This window comes from Elephantulus edwardii, unplaced genomic scaffold, assembly GCF_000299155.1.
Source record: "Elephantulus edwardii isolate Elephantulus edwardi_28Jun2011 unplaced genomic scaffold, EleEdw1.0 scaffold00077, whole genome shotgun sequence".
NCBI classification, from domain to species: domain Eukaryota; kingdom Metazoa; phylum Chordata; class Mammalia; order Macroscelidea; family Macroscelididae; genus Elephantulus; species Elephantulus edwardii.
The window spans coordinates 14,028,342-14,048,386 of NW_006399827.1; the positions used below are offsets into that span (position 1 = coordinate 14,028,342).

At 54.3% G+C, this 20,045-nt stretch overlaps 1 protein-coding gene across 3 annotated transcripts in view; it reads left to right on the forward strand.

Moving 5' to 3' along the window:
- RARA (retinoic acid receptor, alpha) overlaps positions 1-20,045 on the forward strand; it is a 45,453-nt gene that overhangs the window by 21,503 nt on the left and 3,905 nt on the right. The window contains exons 1-5 of one of the 3 annotated variants that reach the window (XM_006889416.1): positions 10,603-11,112; positions 15,992-16,140; positions 17,297-17,438; positions 19,336-19,496; positions 19,748-19,924. In XM_006889416.1, coding sequence (XP_006889478.1) covers positions 10,944-11,112; positions 15,992-16,140; positions 17,297-17,438; positions 19,336-19,496; positions 19,748-19,924 — 798 coding nt within the window. In that variant the 5' untranslated portion in view covers positions 10,603-10,943. Of the gene's footprint in view, positions 1-10,602; positions 11,113-15,991; positions 16,141-17,296; positions 17,439-19,335; positions 19,497-19,747; positions 19,925-20,045 lie in introns of those variants that run through there. The other 2 variants (XM_006889415.1, XM_006889417.1) reach the window with 2 other exon arrangements.

Below are 20,045 nucleotides of genomic sequence, written 5' to 3' on the forward strand. Positions count from 1 at the left end.
GACAGAGGGAGTCTGGGTGGCTTGGCTCCTCCTTCCTGCTGCCAGTGCCGCCCACAGGCCATGCTAGGACGTGCTTGCCTTTGTGGTGAGGGCAAGTGAGAGGGAAGGCCCCCTGGGGCAGGCCTGGTGGTCAGCAGGAGCCTCGATGGTGGGGGGGAGGGCCGCTGTGGCCCCTGAGGACTCTGGCCATGGAAGTTCCTGTGGTCTTGGAGGAGTCTGTATTTTCTTCCTAACTCTGCCATCTGTCACAGGGGTCGCCTGTGGCTGGGTGGGGGTCTCTGTGTCCTCCCTTAGCTGGCTGAGCCAGGTAGTGGGAGGTGGCCGTGGCTATGGCCAGCTGGCAGAGTCCACGCCAAGGGCCTGCCAGGCCGCTTACAGTAACTCTGGCCCCCAGGGCCCAGCTGGGCTCTAGGCCAGGGCTGGAGGAGGAGGGAGCCGGGGGCCTGGGGCGGGGTGGAGGGGTGGAAGCAGTAGGATGGGTGATGGCTTGGCCGGCTGGCCACTCAGCTGCTGACCTGGAAAACGTGTCCCACCTCTCCTGGCCGCAGGCACTCAACACCATGCCTTGGGTACCCACCCCCCATGGCTGCTGGCAAGCTGCCTGGCACCACTGCCCTGTATGCTTGGCTGGGCTGGGTCAGTGCCCCCTTCTCCGTGTGGGGGCAGTGCTCTCTCCCCAGAGCCAGGGAGTGTCTTTGTCCCTGGGGCAGGCCCTGGCAGGGCGTCTCACTGCCCGCACTGGCCGCCTGCCCACTGCCACCACTGCTTCCTGGATAACCTCCTCTGGCTCTAAAGTTGCCCCCCCATCCAGCCTCCCTGGCCACCTAGGAGCTGGGCCTCTTCGCTGGAGGAGGCAAATGCAGCCTCAGTTTCCTCTGTCTCAAAGCTCGATCTTCAACTCTTCTCCACCTTCCGTAGGTGTGGCAGGTGGGAGTCTGAGAGTCCCCACTCTGGCCTGTTTTAGGTGATGCAGGGAGGCCAGTGAGTTCAGGGGTTCTGGGGAATGGGAGGATGTGCCTGTGGTTTCTGGTATCAGTTCAGATTATTTGTTGCATCTGAAGAGACTAGGATTCATGTTTTATACTGGACAAGTGCCTGCTTCTTGCCAAGGTGGGAATTTTGGGGAGGGGAGAAGTCCAGTGCCTGCAGCTTGTGGACAGCTTGACTTTTGCCCAGGTGATATGAGCAGAGCTCTTAGACACGCTTCCTGACTGCCAGTCCTGGGAAGTGGTGGCTGGAGCTCGGCTCCTACCCTTGCCCAGTCTTGTATTGGACCCAGGGAATACTTTGCTCTCCCCTGAATTTTTGCAAGTTTCTTCCTCTTTCTTAGAGGTGGGTGGGGAGGGCTTCCGGGTCTCCACCCCCTCCTCATTCCACTTCCCACCCTGGTAACTTTCTCCCCTAGGGCAGGGGCAAGGGTGGGGTACCCACATTTTGGGTAAGTGTAGCCTTTTCTGACTGTCCCCACCCAGGTTGGGCAATACCCCCTTCCTGCCCCTCCTGTGAGCCACCAGCCTGCTGGTTTCCCATCTCCTCTTCACTCCCTAGTAAACAACAACAACTTCTCTCCTTCCTCTGACCCCCAGCTCCCTGACCTTCCCCTTTCTAGGACCAGCTTCAAGGCCTGAGGCTGGAGGGAGAAGGCTCACAGACCGCTCTTTCCTGCTTGAGCGGGCCTGGGGGTGCCTGGTCACTGGAAGCTCCTCAGCTGAGGGCAGCCAAGCATGGTAGATAAAAAATTCATGAGCGCTGGAGATGTAGGCAGCTTCACCTCCCCTGCTGTCCTCTGGGACTGGTGTCAGGGGTCAGAGGGTTTCTAGAAAGGTGGAAATAGGTATCCCTCAGTCTGAGCTCTCTAGTGCTGCTCTAACAGAAATACCATAGTGGATGGCTTTCACAGACAGAAATGTATTTTATCACAGTGTAGGAGGCTGGAAATCTGAATTCAGTGCAGTGGCTACTTCAGTGTCCCTGAGGAAGGGCTTTGTCTTTTCAGCTTTTGCTTCCTGGTTTCTTAGAGATCTTCTTATGTCTTGGCATTAAGGTTCCCCCATCTACTTTATTTAATGTCTTTTCTCTCTCAGAGGTATAAAAATATTTTATATTGACTAAAGATATACCTTATAAGAATCCTCCCTTTCTAATATAACCAAGATAGTCCATTCCCAAAGGGGATTATGACCACAGACATAAAAGGTTAGTCCCCTAAAACATTCATGTCCTTGTCACAAAACACATTCACACCATCCCCAGCATCTTGTCAACTCCAAGTCCCAAATCTCATCCTCTGATTCTTGTCAATAAAGTATGAGTGATATTTTAGACATGTTCCATCATGGGGTAAAAAAAACGCCTTTTTTCTTGTGAACCTGTGGACTCTAGAGTGCCGTTCTTGGTCTCTAAAGTTCAGTGATTGAATAGGCACAAGGTAGACATTCCCATGACAAATGGGAGACATTGGAGGGGAAAAGAAAGGGTACAAGGCACCAAGTACATCCAAAGTCCAAAGAACAAATTATATTAGCTCTCGGGCCTTAAAAATAATCCTCTCTTGGTGAGCTCTGGTGGCCTAGTGACAAGAAGCTGCACTGCAATCCCAAAGGTGTGTGGTTCGAATCCACCAGATGCTCTCCTGGAGAAGGAGGGACAATTCCCTCCTGTACCAGTCAGATCCGATTTGACAGTACACACACACACACACTTAATAATAATAGTAATTTTTTTTTTAAATCCTCTCTTCTTTGAAGCCATCTATGTAAAGATCCTGCCCTCCAGATTCCATGTGATAGTCATTGCCCCTGGATTCCGGGTAGAAGGCCTTTGATTTGGGGCTTTCATTCTACCTTCCAGACCCTCTGGTAGAGCAGTTCTCTTTGACTTTAGACACCCCCATTCTCCTAGTCCATATGAGTGGCCCCGTCCTTGCCCCTTGGACATAGCATGTCCACCTCTTCAGCTTTGCATAGTGGTCACACCCCCTGGCACACTGAACAGCAGCCTCACACTCTGGAACTGCGTTGGGCAAGATTGAATCTGTGAAACCTACAAGGTAGTGGCCCCAGTCTTTGAGATCCAGGAGTCCATGGCCCCACCCTTTGAAACCCAGAAGGCTGTTTCAAGTGCTGCTTCCAGCAATTTTACTGATCACCCAAATGCTCCAGGAATAGTCCTTTTGTTTTGTTTTTCATAGGCATGGTATGGTTCTTTTACTTTCTTGGAGAAAATAGGTATAGTTCCTTTAGCCTGTTGTTTTGGGGTTGTTTTTTTTTTGTCTGTAGAATTGCGAAAGGCAGACAATATTCTTTCCTTCTTTTTCTGTCCCCTTCAGTTGTACACGGATGGGTTTTCTTTTGTGATAGTGGATTATATCCATCAGTTGGGCTAAATCTTTTCAACAAAAGATTGTGTGTAGCCATGCCCTTGGTAAACATTCTCGGCTGTATGTCCTTACTTTATCAACAGACTGTTCCAAATCTTTAAGTTCCATTCTTATTTTTCAGAGTTCACTTTTAAGTCCATCTTTTCCTCTTAGGTTGAAGCAACGAGAAAAAAACCACACAGCACTCAATGGGGGTTAAATAGAAACTTTCTCAGCCAAATTTCTAAGTTATTTACTTATAAATTTTTCTACCAGATATTTGAACATAATTCAGATAAGGTTTATGCCATTGCATAAAATTAATTGCCGTTCCTTCATTGTTTAATCATGTGCATAATTTTCTTTTCAAGTCATATTAAAAGTGTGTTTAATGTCCACCTATCTAGCTGCATTCTTTGCTAGATGCCATGCATGTTGCTGGTGCCATGTGTATTCTCTTAAGATGATACAAACTTCCTTTAAAGCTCTGCTCATTTCCTTCTCAGCATACTCCAGAATTGCCTCTGACATCTGTAATTCCATCAGTAGTCTCTTCAAGGCAATCTAGGCTTTTACTGTTTGTTGTTTTGTGCTGTTGAATTAGAACCAACGCATAGCTGACTCTCCAGTGGGTTTTCAGAAGCAGTAAATTGCATGGAGGTTGCCTGTTCTTCTCCTACAGAGCAGCTGGTGAACTTGAACCATGTGCCTTTGGGACTGCAATGCAGCTTCTTAACACTAATCCGCCAGAGAGCCTTCTTTTACAATTACACATCTTAAAATTTTTCCAGCTGCTCCCTATTACCCAATTCTGAAGCTACTTCAGTAGTTTAGGTATCTAATAGACTAGTACCCTGCTCTTTGAATATAAAGTTCTGTCTTGGTTTTCTAGAAATATACCAAGTGAATGGCTTTAACAAGCAGATTTATTTTCTCAACATTTAAGAGGCTGGAAGTCCAAATTCAGAGTGCTGGCCTTTCGGGGGAAATAGTAGTATACTCTGGTTCTCTGCATGATTTTTTGGGGCGAGGTGGGTGTTTGTCTGGCTACTAGTTTCCCAGGGAGCCAGAGTGGTAGGCCCTAGAGATGGGGTAGGACCCAACCTAGACCAGCCCCTAGCTCGATGGTACTGGTCCCTGAGGACTAGTATTTACCTTGGAGCTTTGGGATTCTGTGTGCATTGTGGAGAGGTCAGGGTTGTGTGTGTTTGGGGAGTGGGTACAGAGTGATTATATGTACTTTAGGGGTTAGAGGGTCAAGGTTGTCTGTGTGTGAGGAAGAGACTTAACAGCTTGTGTGCATTGGGTGGGGAAGGTCAGAGAGTTGAATGTGTTTTTGAAGAATCAAGCTGAGCACCAGGGCGGGGGTCTCATTTAACTTGTTTGTGTGCTGTGGGCGGTGGGAGCTCAGCGCCCTGAGTGTGTAGAGGAGTGGTCTGTGGATTGTTTTGTGTGTTTGAGAGGGAAGGGCCTCTCTCTGCCTTTGCAGCTGGAAGGGAAAACTACGCTGCCTTGTTTGTTACTCATCCTCGGAACTCCAGAGACAAAGAAGTCAGACGTGAGGCTGCAGAATAGGTCGCATGGCTTTCTGGGTTGAGTTTAGCTATTGGTGCTGGTTCTGAGTTAGAATTCTGCCTTTGGTATTTATTTCGTGCTGGTAAACTCTCTGAACATGTTTCCTCAAGTGTATAACAAGGATTTTAGCAGGACCTGCCTCTCATGGTGGGAATTAAGCAAGAGCATGGCCATAAGGCAGTTAGGTGCACACCTTCTGTGTGGTAGATGCTGGGGCCCAGCTTAGAAGTAAAAGGAAATTAGACCTTTCCATGTGGGAACCAGACAGAACAAAGCTGATGGGGGGGGGGGGAGCACCTCCTGTGTGCTCGATATGTGGATATGTTTTATTATATGTTTTGTTGTTTTGTACTATCACCGACTCACAGCTGCCTGACTTTCCAGTGGGTTTTCAGAGGCAGTAAATCTCACAGGAGGAGATTAGCCTAGTCTGTTCCTTTAGAGCAGCTGGTGGATTTGAACAGTGTACCTTCGTGTTGGCAGGACAACTTCTTAACACTTAGCCACCAGAGCTCCTTTGGATATGTTTTACAGACCTTAATCCTTATAGTCCTGGGAAAGGGGCCTGAGCCCTATTGACATATGAAGAAACAGGGTTGGCAGAGGCGAAATGACCACAGAACAGGGTCTGTAGGATTGATAGAGGGGCTTATGGAGGGCACTCCAGTGTACTGAGAGCCTTGGAGGGGGAGTGTCAGTGCCATTGTTGATACCCCTGCTCCCCATGGTAGAAGCCCTGCTTTGTTATCTGACCCCCAGCTTTCCCCAGTAGGGGGCGCAGGGAAAACCCTCACTGACCACATCCCCCTCTTCTCTGTTTTGGATCCTGAGGCTGGAGGCAAAGAGAGATAAGAGACTGGGGCCAGATTCCTATCTTCTTGGAAGCTGTAGATCCAATCTGTTCACATCCATACCCACCCCACCCCCACCCCCCGAATCTGCCCACTCCAGCCCATGGAGTTTGCAGAGCTCAACGGGCACCACCCCCCTGCAGACAGACACACAAATATAAAAGTCAGAGCTATTTTTCTTTGTAGCAATTTTGCCAGTGAGGCAGGAAAGTTAGAAGCACTCCCTAGAGAAGGTTGATGATGGGAACCCCAAAATGATGGCTCAAGGCTTAACTGTTCACAGACTTGGTCTGTGTGCACAGAGATTGGGGAATGAACACTGCTGGGTCCCTGAATGGGCCTTCTGCTTTTCTCCTTTCTCTGTCATTCCCTCTCCTTTGCAGTCAGAAAAGTCGTCCTAGAGGACAGTGTCTGATGAGATTCCTAAGCCAACTGTCTGCATATTCCTCCTTCCTCCCCCTTTCTCCTCACTCTTTGCCTCTGGACCATAGGAGGGACAGCCCAGGAGGAGGGGTACTTCCCAGAGACTCCAAAATACAGAGTCAGTGAAAAGATTCTGACCTGGGGTTTTGAATGAAAATGGGGCCCCTCATCTTTTATCTCCTTATAGTAGGATCCTAATATGAGCTGGGGGGGGAGGCGGGAGGACAAAGGAAAGGAAGCCCTCCCACCTCCTCTTAGTGAGGACAGGGCCTGTCCCATGCCAGGCGACATGTGCCTGTGGGACTCTGCCAGTGCAGGTTTTGCCTGTCTTTGGGGGGGTGACATCTGAGGAAAGAGGAAGTGCTTCCCTTTTCCAAATCATTTAAGGGTGTCTTTCCCCTGGCTCCCTTTCCCTCCCCATCTTAGAAGCTAGGGTACCACCCTGACTAGGTCAGAAACAGAGGCCTCCCCTCCTCATTTTGATTTCTGGGTTGCTGTTAATTGCACACAATCCTCCCCCCATCTGTGTCTTCATGGGGCACAAGTCATACATGATACCTCTTCCTGTTTGGCCGTCAGCAGGTCACCCAACCTCTCTCTGAGGCTGTTTCCTTTTCTTTACATCCCTTCCTGGCTCTGAGTGGCTCTTAGCCTCCTGTGACCTGTGACTTGCTTACTGGTGAGGGCCTTGTTGGCAGCAAGTGCAGTGGTGATGGGGCAGGGCCACAAGTTGTCCTGGGAAATAGTCACCCTGAACTGGAACCCAGTGTCTGCCTAGTGTTGTTCCTTATCGCTTCCTGGTGGTTACCCCTCCAGGTGAGATTGGGGACAAGAGGGAATCCAGTCTGTCACATGCTGGCCAGTTCAGCTCAGTCTACATGTGTTGAGGGCTTGTTAAGTGCAAAGCCCTAGAGAAGGAGCCAGGCTGAGACTGGTTGCAGGCCTGCACACAGCCACTGAAGGGGTGTGGCTGGCCAAAGCCTGCCTTATCCCTTCCTCACCCACTGCCCTGGGACACCGTGTTCTGTTCTGACCTACTGCATGCCCTGCCCTCATCCAGAACAGGCATCTCACCTCTTGTTCTCCTCCTGCCCCACTCCGGAAATCCTCTCCATCCTTCCAGGAACATCTTGAATGCTGCCCTCTCCCAGAAACCTTTGTTGATATTCCCCTTTCTTTGCCACAGTGTCCCCCTCATTTGCATGCCTGCGGGTCCTTACTTTTTCCTCAGATCACACACGCGTCCCATTTATTCCTCTGACTTATTACCTTCTTCCTATTGTGAGTGGTAATCATTTGGGGGCCTTTCCTCAACCATAGGACCTTTTAAGCCAGAGAGAGGGTCTTAGGTCCCTTAACATCTTGTAGTTAGGAACACAGAGTCTGGAACGTACCAGACACCCCAGAGCTAGATCATCTGGGAGGAAAGATACTGGGTGTCTGTGATCACTCTGCAGTCCCCTCAGCTCTAAGGCTTGCATCCTTGTCTCAGACTCCAGCAATCCATCTGCAGCCAGCTTCACTTCTGGGCACCACACCCCCCTGTCATCAGACTAGTAGATGTCTCTTCTTTGCTATCTTCAGAACTTTGCTGTTGCATAAATCAGGCTCCAGAAAGCCCTCTCTGCTACCGTCTGCTCATTGCTTCTACCTTCAAAACATATCGTAGCAGCTCCATCTCTGCTCATCACCATTGCTAACTTCCTAGGCCATGTCACCATTATCTGCTGCCTAAACTGTTGCTGTTGCTTCCAGCTGGACTCTCTTGCCTTCCTACAACCCATGCCTCACACTGCTACTAGGAAGATCCTTTTCAGTGTAAATAAGATCTTGCCACTACCCTCCCTGAACTTTTCTGTGACTTATCATTATGCTCAAGATAAAATTCAAAAGCCTTACTGTCACCTTATAATCTCTCTGATCTTACGCCCTTTTTTCTTTTGAATTCTGTGTTCTGACCATTCTGTTCAACTAACAGTTTCTCAAATGAACTCACCACTTCAGGACCTTTGCACAGGCTCTGACTGGAGCTGTGTTTCTTCTTACACTGCCTGGCTAACTTCAGTTCATTCTATAAGTCTCAGTTTTGTTTGAGGCCTTCTTTGACTCTGCAACCTAAATTAGGTACCACCATTAATTCTCCTTCAAAATACTATGTTTATGTTTTAATAACTCATCACAGTTTGCATTATATATAGTCTGTATTCCCCTTATGTAGTCTGTCTTTGTTGTTATGTGACACTGAGTCAAGCACTACTCATAGCAACACAGATCTGAACCCTGTCCCATCCTGTGCCATCCTCATCATCTCTGACATATTTGAGCCCATTGCCGCAGATACTGTATCAATCCATCTAGTTGAGGCTCTCCCTCTCCTTCACTGACCTTTCCATCTTTCCAAGCATGATGTCCCTTTCCAAGAAGTAGTCCCTCCTAACAGCATGTCCAGGGGAGCTCTGATGATGAGAAGCTGGGCTGCAATGCTAAAGGCACAGAGTTTGAATCCACCAGCTGCTCCATGGGAGAAGAATGAGCAGTCTCCTCCTGTGTGATATACTGCCTCCGAAAATCCGCTGGAGGGTCAGCTATGAGTCATTTCTGATTCAATGACACACAATAACTAACAGCAACATGCCCAAAGTATGTAAGACAAAAGCTTCACCATCATTGCATTGAAGGAGTCCTCTGACCACACTTTCTCTAAGACATAGCTGTCTGTTCTTTTGGCAGTCCATGGCATAGTCGTATCTCAGTTGTTTCTCTATAAAGGTTTACAAGGTCAGGGACATTTGCTCACCAGCATATCCACATAACAATTGTTCCTGTAAGCCTAGCATTGCTAATTTTCTATTAGCTATAGGAAATTGGTGGGAACATGGGCTTTGGCAGCAGAAAAGTTCAAATATTAACTACACCTTTTATTAACGATGTGACCTTGGACAACTAGACCTTAGTTCTTTGTAAAATAGGAGTAGTGTTCACCGTTACTGTAAGGATTAGATGACAATATATATAAAAAGGACCTAGTTTCTGGAAGAATATTCTTGAGAAACCTGTAATTTCTCATTTCCTTAATTTTTGGTGGCAGAGTAAGAGGGGGGTAATATGCCCTCTCCTCCATGATCATCAGCTTCTTCTAGGGAGCTACTCAGCTTGGGTTTTTTCTTCCAGTGAAGCAGGCAGGCAGTTCAGGGCTTCTGGGAGGAAGTGGTCAGCCAGCAGGCACCAGCCTTCTCCTTTTCTCTCACCACGGCTAGACTGTGAGGTGGTAGCTGATCCAGGTTTCAGGCCTGGGAGACACCCCAGGCGAAGGAAGCACGCAGATTGCAGGCGGGGAGCCCCCTTCCCTGTGTGTGTGTGTGTGTGTGTGTGTGTGTGTGTGTGTGTGCGCGCGCGCGCGCCAGCAGCCCCCGCTCTGCAGCGAAAGGTTCTGGCGGGCGTGCAGCCCGGAGTCACATATGATGTCACACACAATGACACAAGCCTGGTGCCTCATTCCGACACTGCGCCGGGCCTGCACAATGTCACACCCAGGGCACTCAACGTTCTGAATTCGTGGCCTTAACCCTTGGCCACTCACACAGCGGCCCTTTCCCCTCCGCGGCTACTCTCACAGTGTAAGCAAGAGCTGGCCAGGCCCTGCTGGGCAGGGGACCAGAGGGCGAGCCCCGCGGGCAGGCTGGCGAGCGGGTGATGTCACGGACAGCAGTGGGTGGGTCATCTGGAGGTGATTCGCAGCTCTGGAGTTCAGCCGCATTATATTAGGCAAATGAGGCCCGGCTAGGTGAGGGTGTGTGTTAAGAGGAAGGACACCAGGACCACCCCACTCTCTCTAGCCCCCCTTTTTGCTTTGCAAGGAACTGGCCTCGCTGCGGGGGAAGGCTGGGCGCAGGAACTAGGGTGGTTGGAAGGAGACCCTCCTTCTTCTGTCCTTGCCTCCGCCCACCTCCCCCTCCCCTGCTTGTACTCAGCCTTCTGTACTGCACTTCCTTGTGCTTTTCCCTCTTCCGCTCCTCTTCTCTCCATCTTTTCTCCTCTTCCCAGCCTCCCTCCTCCCCTCCGAGCTGCATCCCACCCCTCCCTCTGGGTTCCACCGCCCAGAAAGGGTTAAGTCATGGGCGGTGCCTGTGCGGGGGCGGGGCTTCGGGGCGGGGTGGGGCCTGCCGGGGAGGGGGCGAGCCGTGCTGGGTGCTGGGGTTGGGGGACACAGCAGGGAAGGAGGGGTGCGTGTGAGCGTGGGGCGGCGGAGGCGGAGCGTGCGGGTCCCCACCCCCACCAGGAATCCTGCGCCGGGAGAAGCCCGGGAGCGCCGGTGGGAGGAGGAAGTGCTCGGTGACCCCCTTCCCGCCGCCCTGCGCCGATCCCGCCCCCTGCCTGCAGCCTGGGGAGCTGACGGCCTCGGACGCTGCGAACAACACGGACTCGAGACAGGAGCCCCCTCGAGGTGAAGCGCCCGAGGTCGGGGGCGTTCCCTGGGAGAGCGGGGGACACGCTCCCCACCCCCCCCACCCCCAGCACGCACAACTTCCCGCTTTACACCTGGGACTGACGGAGCAGCCAGGGGACTTGGACACGGGGACTTCAGGGCAGGGGGCGGCCCCCTGCCCGACCACCAGCAGGGGTGGGGGGACATGCCCCTCGCCCCCACCTTTTCTCTGCCGATGGCGCTGCCGGCTGAGTGAGGGGGGCTGTGTGCAGAACTTCTCCGCCCGGACCTCCTGTCATCGCGGGAGAAGATGTACGAGAGTGTTGAAGTGGGGGGGCTCACCCCTACTCCGAACCCCTTTCTAGTAGTGGATTTTTATAACCAGAACCGGGCCTGTTTGCTACCGGAGAAGGGGCTCCCTGCTCCCGGCCCCTACTCCACCCCGCTCCGGACTCCGCTTTGGAATGGCTCAAACCACTGTACGTACCGGCCTCCCCTCTCCAATTGTAGGAGCTGAGAACAGGGTGGGCGGAGGACCTCCTGCTCCTTCACCAGGATAGGGGCCTGGCGGACGGTAGTGGCTCATGGCCACCAGTGCCCTAGCTGGATAATTCGAGACACCACCCGTTACCCCTATAGGCGCTGTTTCTGTTCTGTTAGGTCTGAGGAACTTTGGGGTTCCTTTTCTCAGGGAACATTGGTTCCTCTCTCCTTCAACATCAGGGGAAATGAAGCCCTTTCCTCCCAGCTTGTATTTTCTTCCTTGGAATCCTTTGCAGGGAAGCGACCCTTGGTCCTTTCTCGTGCTCTGGAGGGTGGGATGAGATCCTATCTGTGGGCTGGTCTCCGAGGAGGAGGAGGGCCCTCTTCCCCAGGTCCTACCCCTTCCAAAGCCCTCCTTTGTGACAGCTCCTGTCCCAACCTCTACTCTTTACATATTAAGAATGAGTGTCAAGAGAAATGCTTGTGTCTTGGCAGCGGGATGTGACAGAAGGAGGAACTTGACCTAAACTGCTATCCTAACTAATTTACACCTGTCCATCTAGAGATTGTCCTAGCCCCAGACACTTAGCTGTCGTCTGAGACTCCTGTCGCAGGAATGTCAAGGAAATGCTACTGTGGTGGGAACAATTTCTCTCTTAATCTGGCTTGTGTTTTGGGGGAGAAGTTTAGTTTTATAGGTCTGGGACTATAGAGGAATTGAGGAGTTCTAACCCTGCCATGTCTTTGTTAAGCTTGTCTACACTCAGGGTAGAGTCAGTCAGTTCTAGGAGGGAAGCTGTAAAGAACCCTGGAGTCCTGCGCTTGGTCACCTTGTTCACCTGCTGCCCAGTCTGGGCTTAGGCTCTTCTGGAAGGGAGGGGCCCAGGGCATCATCATGGGGCTCCTAGGACTGGGGTTGCACACCTGGGCATATTCACACCCAGGCATAACCCTGGGTAGGAGAGGCTGGCGCTAGGGGGTTATTGTTAAGTGGCTCAGATTTCTTCCCCCATCCAGCTTGGGACTCAGTTCTCCAAGGAGGTTCTCCCAGCCCCCTGGCCTTGCTGTCTACCTGGGGGGGGGAGGGGGAGGAGCCAGTCTCTGGGGATCTGGCAAATTGGAGGATGGTTGAAGTGCAAAGTGCACACCCCCAGCCCCTCTTTAGAAGGAGATTGGAAGTGGAGAGGCACCCACTTCTGCCTCAGGATCCTCCTCTCCCAGTACTGTCGTTCCTATTGTTCTGCCCCCTGACCTTTGCTTCCCGAGAGCCTGGCTGAGAGGTAGCCAGAGGTGTGAACTTGAAGGGGAAGGTGTGAGCTTAGGAAGACTTTGGAAGCAGGCAGGAATGACAGGTGTGAGACCAGCCCACTTCCTGGTCTCCCAGCCCTGGAGGAAGTTTCCTTACACCTTGGGGCTAATATTTCGGACAGTCTGCTGGGATCACCCCTTGTGAGTCCTTGATAGCCTTTTCCTATTAACTGAGAAGAAGCTGGGATTTGAAACCGTGGGCTCCTGCTCCTTCTGGGAGCTTTCCTTCTGGGAAAGACAGCTCCACTCCTCCTGGTCCAGTTGAATAGACACATGTTTGGTGTGCTCTCAAACCTGCTCTGGACACCCAGTGCCCTGAGTAGGTATGTCTGCTGTTTTCTGGGGTACCACTGGCCTGGGGCCCCAGGCTACGGGTGAGGAGTGGTGGATTAGGACGGTTTGTTCTGAGGCACAGGCATGATCTGATCTGGAGGCAGAAACAGGGCTGGGGGTGGTGATCAGACCCTATCTAGTGTCACTGCCTTGTGTGTGTGGGGAGGTGTGCCCCAGCCGCTTCAAGCAGAGTTCTCTACTCTTTCCTGCCACTTGAACCACAGGTGAGAAGAATTGGCAAGTTGGCCACGGGAGGAAGTCACTTTATGGATTTTGGCGGGGCGGGGGGCGCTGGGACCTTGCTTCCCTTTCAAGGGCCACTGCAGGGCAAGGGGCGCACCGGATGTGGCTCCCCATCTATCCCCTCCAGTCCCGCCGCTCACGCCACCGCCCCACTCCCAGACGTCCAAGAATGTGAAGCACGTGGGTGCGTGTAGAGGGGGGGAGGGGAGAGATGCTTATCTGCTGCCTCTGGGCCTGGGGGCCTTCCTTGGCCCAGCTCCGCCCAGAGCCACCCCCACCCGCTCTCTGGGGGGCCCCCCATCCCCAGGGGCTACGAGGAGAGCCGCGGAGGAGCGGGCGCCAGCTGGATTGATTGGGAGGGGTGCTGCTGGCCAGGGGCCCGGCCGATTTCCTGCTGGCCTTCTCCAGGAAGCTGGCCCCCTGTGCGAGCCTGCGACCAGCCCTGGGGCGTGGGGAAGCCGCTCCGCTGTGGGCCCCGCCCGGAGAGGGCGCAGGGACGGAGCCTTGGCAACCTCGCTGGGAGGGACGCCGGGCTTCCTGGGATTCGTGCCCACCCGCCCTCCGCCCGGTGCTGGAACTTTGAGCTGAGAAGGTGTGGTGCTGCTTCGCCCTGCAGGGAGGGGGGAGATTTGCGCGCTGGGGCCTCAGGGAGGGAGGGGCCAGGCCGCGATGGTCCCTCCCTCAGTCGTAATCCCCCTGGCCGATCCGTGGGTGCCTGGAGTTAGAGTTGCGGCCTAGTGCCCTAACTCTCAGGCATTGAGGGGGTTCGCTATCCCAGCTTCACCTTCACCTGGGCCCTCCCACCAAGGAGATCGGTACTGCGCCAAGGCTCTGGGTTCAAAGGGCAGAGCGCCAAACCTCAGAGCTGAGTTACCTGGGTGACAGGTGGTGATGTGCAGGCGCTGGGGGCACAGAGCTTGTTACAACTTCAAGGCAGCCAGACACTGGAGCGACCTCCAATGAGGTCTCAGCTAAAACCGTGCACCCTTCCCACCTGGGTCATCTCCCTGGTCCTGGCAGAAAACCACTTTAAAAAGTACATTCTTTAAGGGCCATACACACCCTCGGAACTTTGTGTTAGGCCCCAAATTCCCCTTCAGACCATCCCTGGCTCTCCGCGCTGTCTCCGCCGCATGTCTGTATTCTGTCTCCCCATGCCTATGATCACTCTAGACTCCCTACTCTCCACCCTAATGCTCCCTCCACTCCAGCTTACCTCCGGTCAGCCCCATTTCAGAGGGGGGCCCTGGGGGTGGGGCTGGGCAAAGGGCAGCTCCTCCCCTGAGGTCGGGCTTCTTCCTCAGCTTGCTGGAATGCTAACCAGGATTCTAGGCCATGGGCACCCCCCACCCTCCCCATACCCCCTTGTCCTTGATACCCCCCCACCAGTCTGGATTGTCTATTGTTACCACTTTTACGTCTTGGAAAAAGTTAGCACAACAAAGGGCTCCTTTGTCGCTCACCCTCTGCCTCCTGCCTCACCCAGGCCCTTACCCCCCTCAGCCCCCCCACCCCCGCAGCTGTTCTTAGGCCTCCCTGTCTGTCTGCTTCACTTGTCTAGCCTCAGAAACACAGCGAAGGGGGTATCAGTTTGGTGTTTGGGTGAGCAGCAGAAGGCAGTGGTCTCTGCTGTACTGGTGGGATGTGGCCATTGACTGTCCCTTTGCTCCAAGTTACTCTGGACAGAGGAGCATTAATGCTGGGCATCAGGGAAGTGGCATCCAGGGAAGCCCTGCCAAGGTTGTTGGCCTAATGCTGAGACCTGCAGCCAGGCAGCTCCTGATGTGTCTGCTGGCAAGGAGAGAGGGGGTACTGTACAGCAGACCCCCTGTGTCTCAGCACCTTCCCTGCACTTTGGGGCCACTTGAGCCCTGGTTGTAAGATTCTTGGGCCTAGACCTTTGGGTGTCTCTGAATGCCAGATCTTGTACCTGTGTTAAGAGAGGTCAGGTTAGATTCTGGGAAGTGAGAATAGACAGGGATCTGCATAACCGGTCAGGTATCTCCTCCCCCCCCCTGGACAAGTGGGCTTTGCTGCGTAGCCCCTTGGGAAACTGGAGTTGCTTCAGTACAAATCCAACACAGTCCACCCTCCTAGAATTTGGGCACAGACAGCCCCCACCAAGTCCAACCCTGTTTGGCCTGGGGTGAGGGGCATGGAGCCAGGCGCTGGGAGGATTTGGCTAGTGGGAACTGCCCCCGCTGCCTGGGTCACCCCTCCTAACTGTCCTCTTGGTGCCGAATCACGGTAGGGGAGGGGGTAGCAACCCGGACGTAGTATTGACACTGGACAGACAGAGCATTGATGGGAACAGACCCCCTTTGTCATTTGCCTCCCCCAGACTGGGGGCACCCAGAATGATGGACTGCCGAACCCGAGGGGACTCTTCCCCCTGTCAGAAGGGGTCCACCCCCGCCCCTCGCTCATCTCAGGGAGTCACCAGCTCTGCGCCGCCTCTTAGCAGGAAGGCAGGACGTTTGCAGCTCTCCTCTGTGCACCCCCCCGCCTTGGGTCCCTGGCCAGGGGACTGTTTGGGTGGAGGAGGGGCTGTGGCTGCTGGCAGAGGGGGCAGAGGGGGAGCGGAAGCAGAGGGGCGGGGGAGTGGCCGGCTTTGAATATCCTGTTGACCCCAGTTTCCTCTGCCCCCAGCTTATGTCCTCTTCCCTCCCTCCTCTTCTATTCTTAACTCCTTCCTTACTTGGGGGAGAACGGGTCTGCCTAGTCACCTGGGGCCTGGCTTTAGAACCCCCATTCCACTCCCAAGTGCGAAGTAGCGCATGCCCCCAGAGCTGCAATTGGAATTCTGGCTTTCTGGTTTTGAGGGCGGGGCCTAGGTGATGTAGGCCTTCCTGGGGTCTCTCTGGGAAGTGCTAGCACTCCAGGTGGCCTGTCCCACCTCCAGAGTTAAAGTCCTTTCTGGTATCTGATGCTGGGTAGGGTGTTAATGTTGACTGTAGGTCTCTAACGCCTCCTCCCCTTTTCTCTCTCTAGCCATTGAGACCCAGAGCAGCAGTTCCGAAGAGATAGTGCCCAGCCCACCCTCGCCGCCCCCTCTTCCCCGCATCTACAAGCCCTGTTTTGTCTGCCAGGACAAGTCCTCAGGCTACCACTATGGGGTCAGCGCCTGTGAGGGCTGCAAGGTGAGTGCAGAGGGTCACTGGGAAGGACAGCCCTGAACAGAGAAGGAGATGTCCCCGCTGCTGTCACATCCTAGAGAATTGCACTTGGAGAAGGGGGAGGTGGCTTGCACTTGGAAACCCCCCCATATGGGAGTGAGGGTTCTTCCCAGCCAGAGGTCCGTTCCACTCTATCTGAGCGCCTCTCCTGTCTCCCTCCTCCAGCTGGCAAGGCGCACGCCCGCTGCTGCCATCGCTGCCCAGGTTGCCATGGTGAGCTGGCTGCCGCTTGGCTCTTGGCTGGGGACCCAGGAGGCCTGCCCCCAGTGGCCCCGCCATGGCTGCCTGGCAGGAGACAGTTAATAGCAGGCTCCCTGCCCCATCTTCCCCTTCAGGTGCCCAGGTTGTGAGCTCCCCAGTGTCAGGTCAAGTTTCCCCACTCATGGGTTGGGCTCTGGGGCGCAGATGTGACTGCCACCCTCCCAGTCTCCCTGGCCCGCTTCTCCTTCTGTTCCCAGGCCCTGAGTCTTTGAGTTGTTTCACCCCCACAGAGACTGGGGTTCAAGAGCCACACAGCAGTGGGGTATATGCCACCCCTCAAGTATGAGGCAAAGGTCAAGGGCAAAGCCGCACACAGTGTCTAGCTGTCCTGTCTGTTTCGATTTTGTCCTGTCTGGTTATTCGGTGTGGAGCCCTTGTCCAGTCATCTGTCTCTCATTGGTTTGTCTGGCCAGCTGTGTGTCTTGTGTGGCTGTGGAGCTCACACACACATGGGCACACATGCTCATGCTCATGTGTCTCCACTCACTGGCCAGCACATGCAGCTCCCTCCTTGGCCCCTTCCCGCTTGACTTTTCTTGTGTTCTGAGCTCACCCATGCAGCCTCTTCTCCTGACTCATGAATAGCCCTGGGGTTCTTTCTCCCCTGGAGGGGAGAAGACCGAAGACCGGGAATGTGGGTGCAGCTGGGGGAGTCTCTGGTCACTCAGTGTTGAGGCAGGCTCTGAGTTTTCTTGTGGAGGGTCCTTGTGTGTGAACCACTCTCCCACCATGGCTGGCTTGAAGCCCTGATAGGTGATAGGATCTGGGCAGGAACTGTCCTGGTCCTTTCTACCCTCAGTTCTGCGCTTCAAAGCTGTGGCTAACCTGACTCCTCCCATCCCCCTCCCCCCATTGCCAGGGTTTCTTCCGCCGCAGCATCCAGAAAAACATGGTGTACACGTGTCACCGGGACAAGAACTGCATCATCAACAAGGTGACCCGGAACCGATGCCAGTACTGCCGGCTGCAGAAGTGCTTCGAAGTGGGCATGTCCAAGGAATGTGAGTGCTGGGCCAGCCTGCCACACTTGAGGTGGGCTCTGAGGACACAGGGCTGCTGGGTGTGGAAGAATGTGACAGTGCGTTCATGTGGGTGTGAAAGTGTGTGGATAGCTGCAGGGACCTGTGTGTGTTGGTGCCTGAGTGTTCACTTCCTGTTTGTGTCTGGCTGTGTTCACACGTGTGCACAGGTGTCTGGCTGTCTAGCTTTAGAATGGGACTCCCAGGCATATCCTTGAGTCCCATCTGAGCTTGCATTTCACGGGGAGGGGCATGAACTCTGATAGGGGCTGGCTTGGTATTTATGTGTAGGGGCTGTTGCAGGCATCCAGAAACCATTGTCTGGTTAAGTCTGGGACTTGGAGTTAGAAGAGAGAATTGGTACCTCCCCAGTCCCAGAGGAATGGGGGTTTCCAGTGAGGACTCAGCTGAGGCCGGCTAGAGGGAGGGAGGAAGGGCCGGACAGGGAGACCCTCTTGTGTTGAATCATGGGTGTTGCCGTGGTGACCGGTGATTGATGATGTCAGAGATAAATGACGCTGACAGACGCCTCCTTGTCTGCGTGGCCGTTGCCATGGAGCTTGAGCCTTGGGGGATGGAGGTTGGGGGAGGGGTTGTGGGACACCCCCCAGCCCTTTGTGGGGTGGGCAGTGGGAGAGGGAACTAGGGAGGGGACTTGTGAGGAGGGAATGAGTCTAACTGGGATGTGAGGAGCCCCAAGAGTGGAGAGGATGCTCAACATCTTGCCCTCCTCCAGGGTCTGGAGAACCCTTCACCCTAAACCCAGGAGGCAGTGCCCCCTAACCCTCTACACAGTCAGAAAGAACTTGGAACCTAGAGCCCTGGGACCCTCAGTCTGGGGGTCCCACCTTTCCTCTACCTATGCAGCCACTGTTTTCCAATCTCAGAGCTTTTGGGCACAGGAGGACCAGAGTTGGGGACCCCTCTTCCCTCAAACCACTAGCCCCCCACTTCCCTCCCTCTCGCCTCTCCCGGCTGCTCTGTGCCCTGGAGCTGAGCAGCTGCCATTTCAATAGAATTAAAGCTTCCGAATGATAAACGTCTTGTCACGGCTGCAATTTTCTCTTCCCAAATTATCCCCCCACTCTCCCTCTCCCTCTCCCTTCTCTCCCCTGCACTTTATTGAATTTGCAGAATCGACATGAGTGATCTCCAAATTATGCCAGCTCCCCCCAACCCTCTGCCCCCTCCCTGGGGCCCCCCACCCCCACCCTGCCTTCCTCTGGCGTCAGCAGCCACCACCACTGCCCTGTGAGTGATTGTGTGTCTGGGATAATCGGCTGGTAACGACCCCATCGCTTCTTTAAAGCCGAGTGGTGTGTGCGGCTCAGCGCCCCTGGTGATTTGTCAGCTCCCCAGCTAATGGGCCGAGAGATCTCCTGCCTGCCTGCGCCCCCACCTTGGCCTGGGGAGCCCAGCTCCCCCACCCTGTGTGCCTGGGGTGCTGCTCAGAGCCAGGCCCAGATGCATGGAGATTGCTGTTATAGGACTTGGGGGGGTGGAGGTGAAGCAGGTCTGTCCTGGGAACAGAAGGGACTGGGGGAAGGGAAGAGGCTGAGCACAGGACTGGGAGCTGAGCTAGTGCTTCTGTGCTTTCAGACACACATGTACACACACACACATACACATACTCTCTCTCCCCTCAGAGTGTGTGCATGAGAGGATGGGACACGGGCTGTGTGGATGGGTCCCAGCTGGGGGCGTGGATTGTATGGGGCAGCTGGATTGGGAGCTGATACCAGGCCTGCTGTGTATGCCCACCATGGTGCTCTCAGCAGCCAGCTGCTCTTTGTCTGGTGGGAGGAGTGAGGGGCAGACGCTGGGCCCAGGGGTGGGTCAAGCACCTCCCTTGGAGCAGCCTGGCCTGTGCTCTCTACAGCTGTGAGGAACGACCGGAATAAGAAGAAGAAGGAGGTGCCCAAGCCTGAATGTTCCGAGAGTTACACGCTGACGCCGGAGGTGGGGGAGCTCATCGAGAAGGTGCGCAAGGCACATCAGGAGACCTTCCCCGCCCTCTGCCAGCTGGGCAAATACACTACGGTATGGCTCCCGCCGGCCTGGGGGTGGGGGGCACCCAGGGGCCACGGATGACCCCCATACCAGCACCCTCCTGGCACCCTTCCCTTTACACCCCTGCCTGGTCTTCTATGGCCCCCCCGTCCTGCTGCCCCCTCCCAAAGAGCTCTCCACAAGTGAAGGCTGGCAGAGGGCAGGCCCAAGGGGTTGGTGGAACCAGGCTGTGGAGGGGTGCCAGGGAGAAAGAAACCCTCATCCTTCCCCCTTCCCCTCAGAACAACAGCTCAGAACAACGTGTCTCTCTGGACATTGACCTCTGGGACAAGTTCAGTGAACTCTCCACCAAGTGCATCATTAAGACTGTGGAGTTCGCCAAGCAGCTGCCCGGCTTTACCACCCTCACCATTGCCGACCAGATCACCCTCCTCAAGGGGGCCTGCCTGGACATCCTGGTGAGGGTCCACATCCTGCCCGCCTGGGCATCGCCACCCCTACCTTTGAAGAATGAATGGCTACTCAGATGATCACCCATCTGGAATTGAGCCCCAAAGTCCTGTCTGTCCAACACTTCCC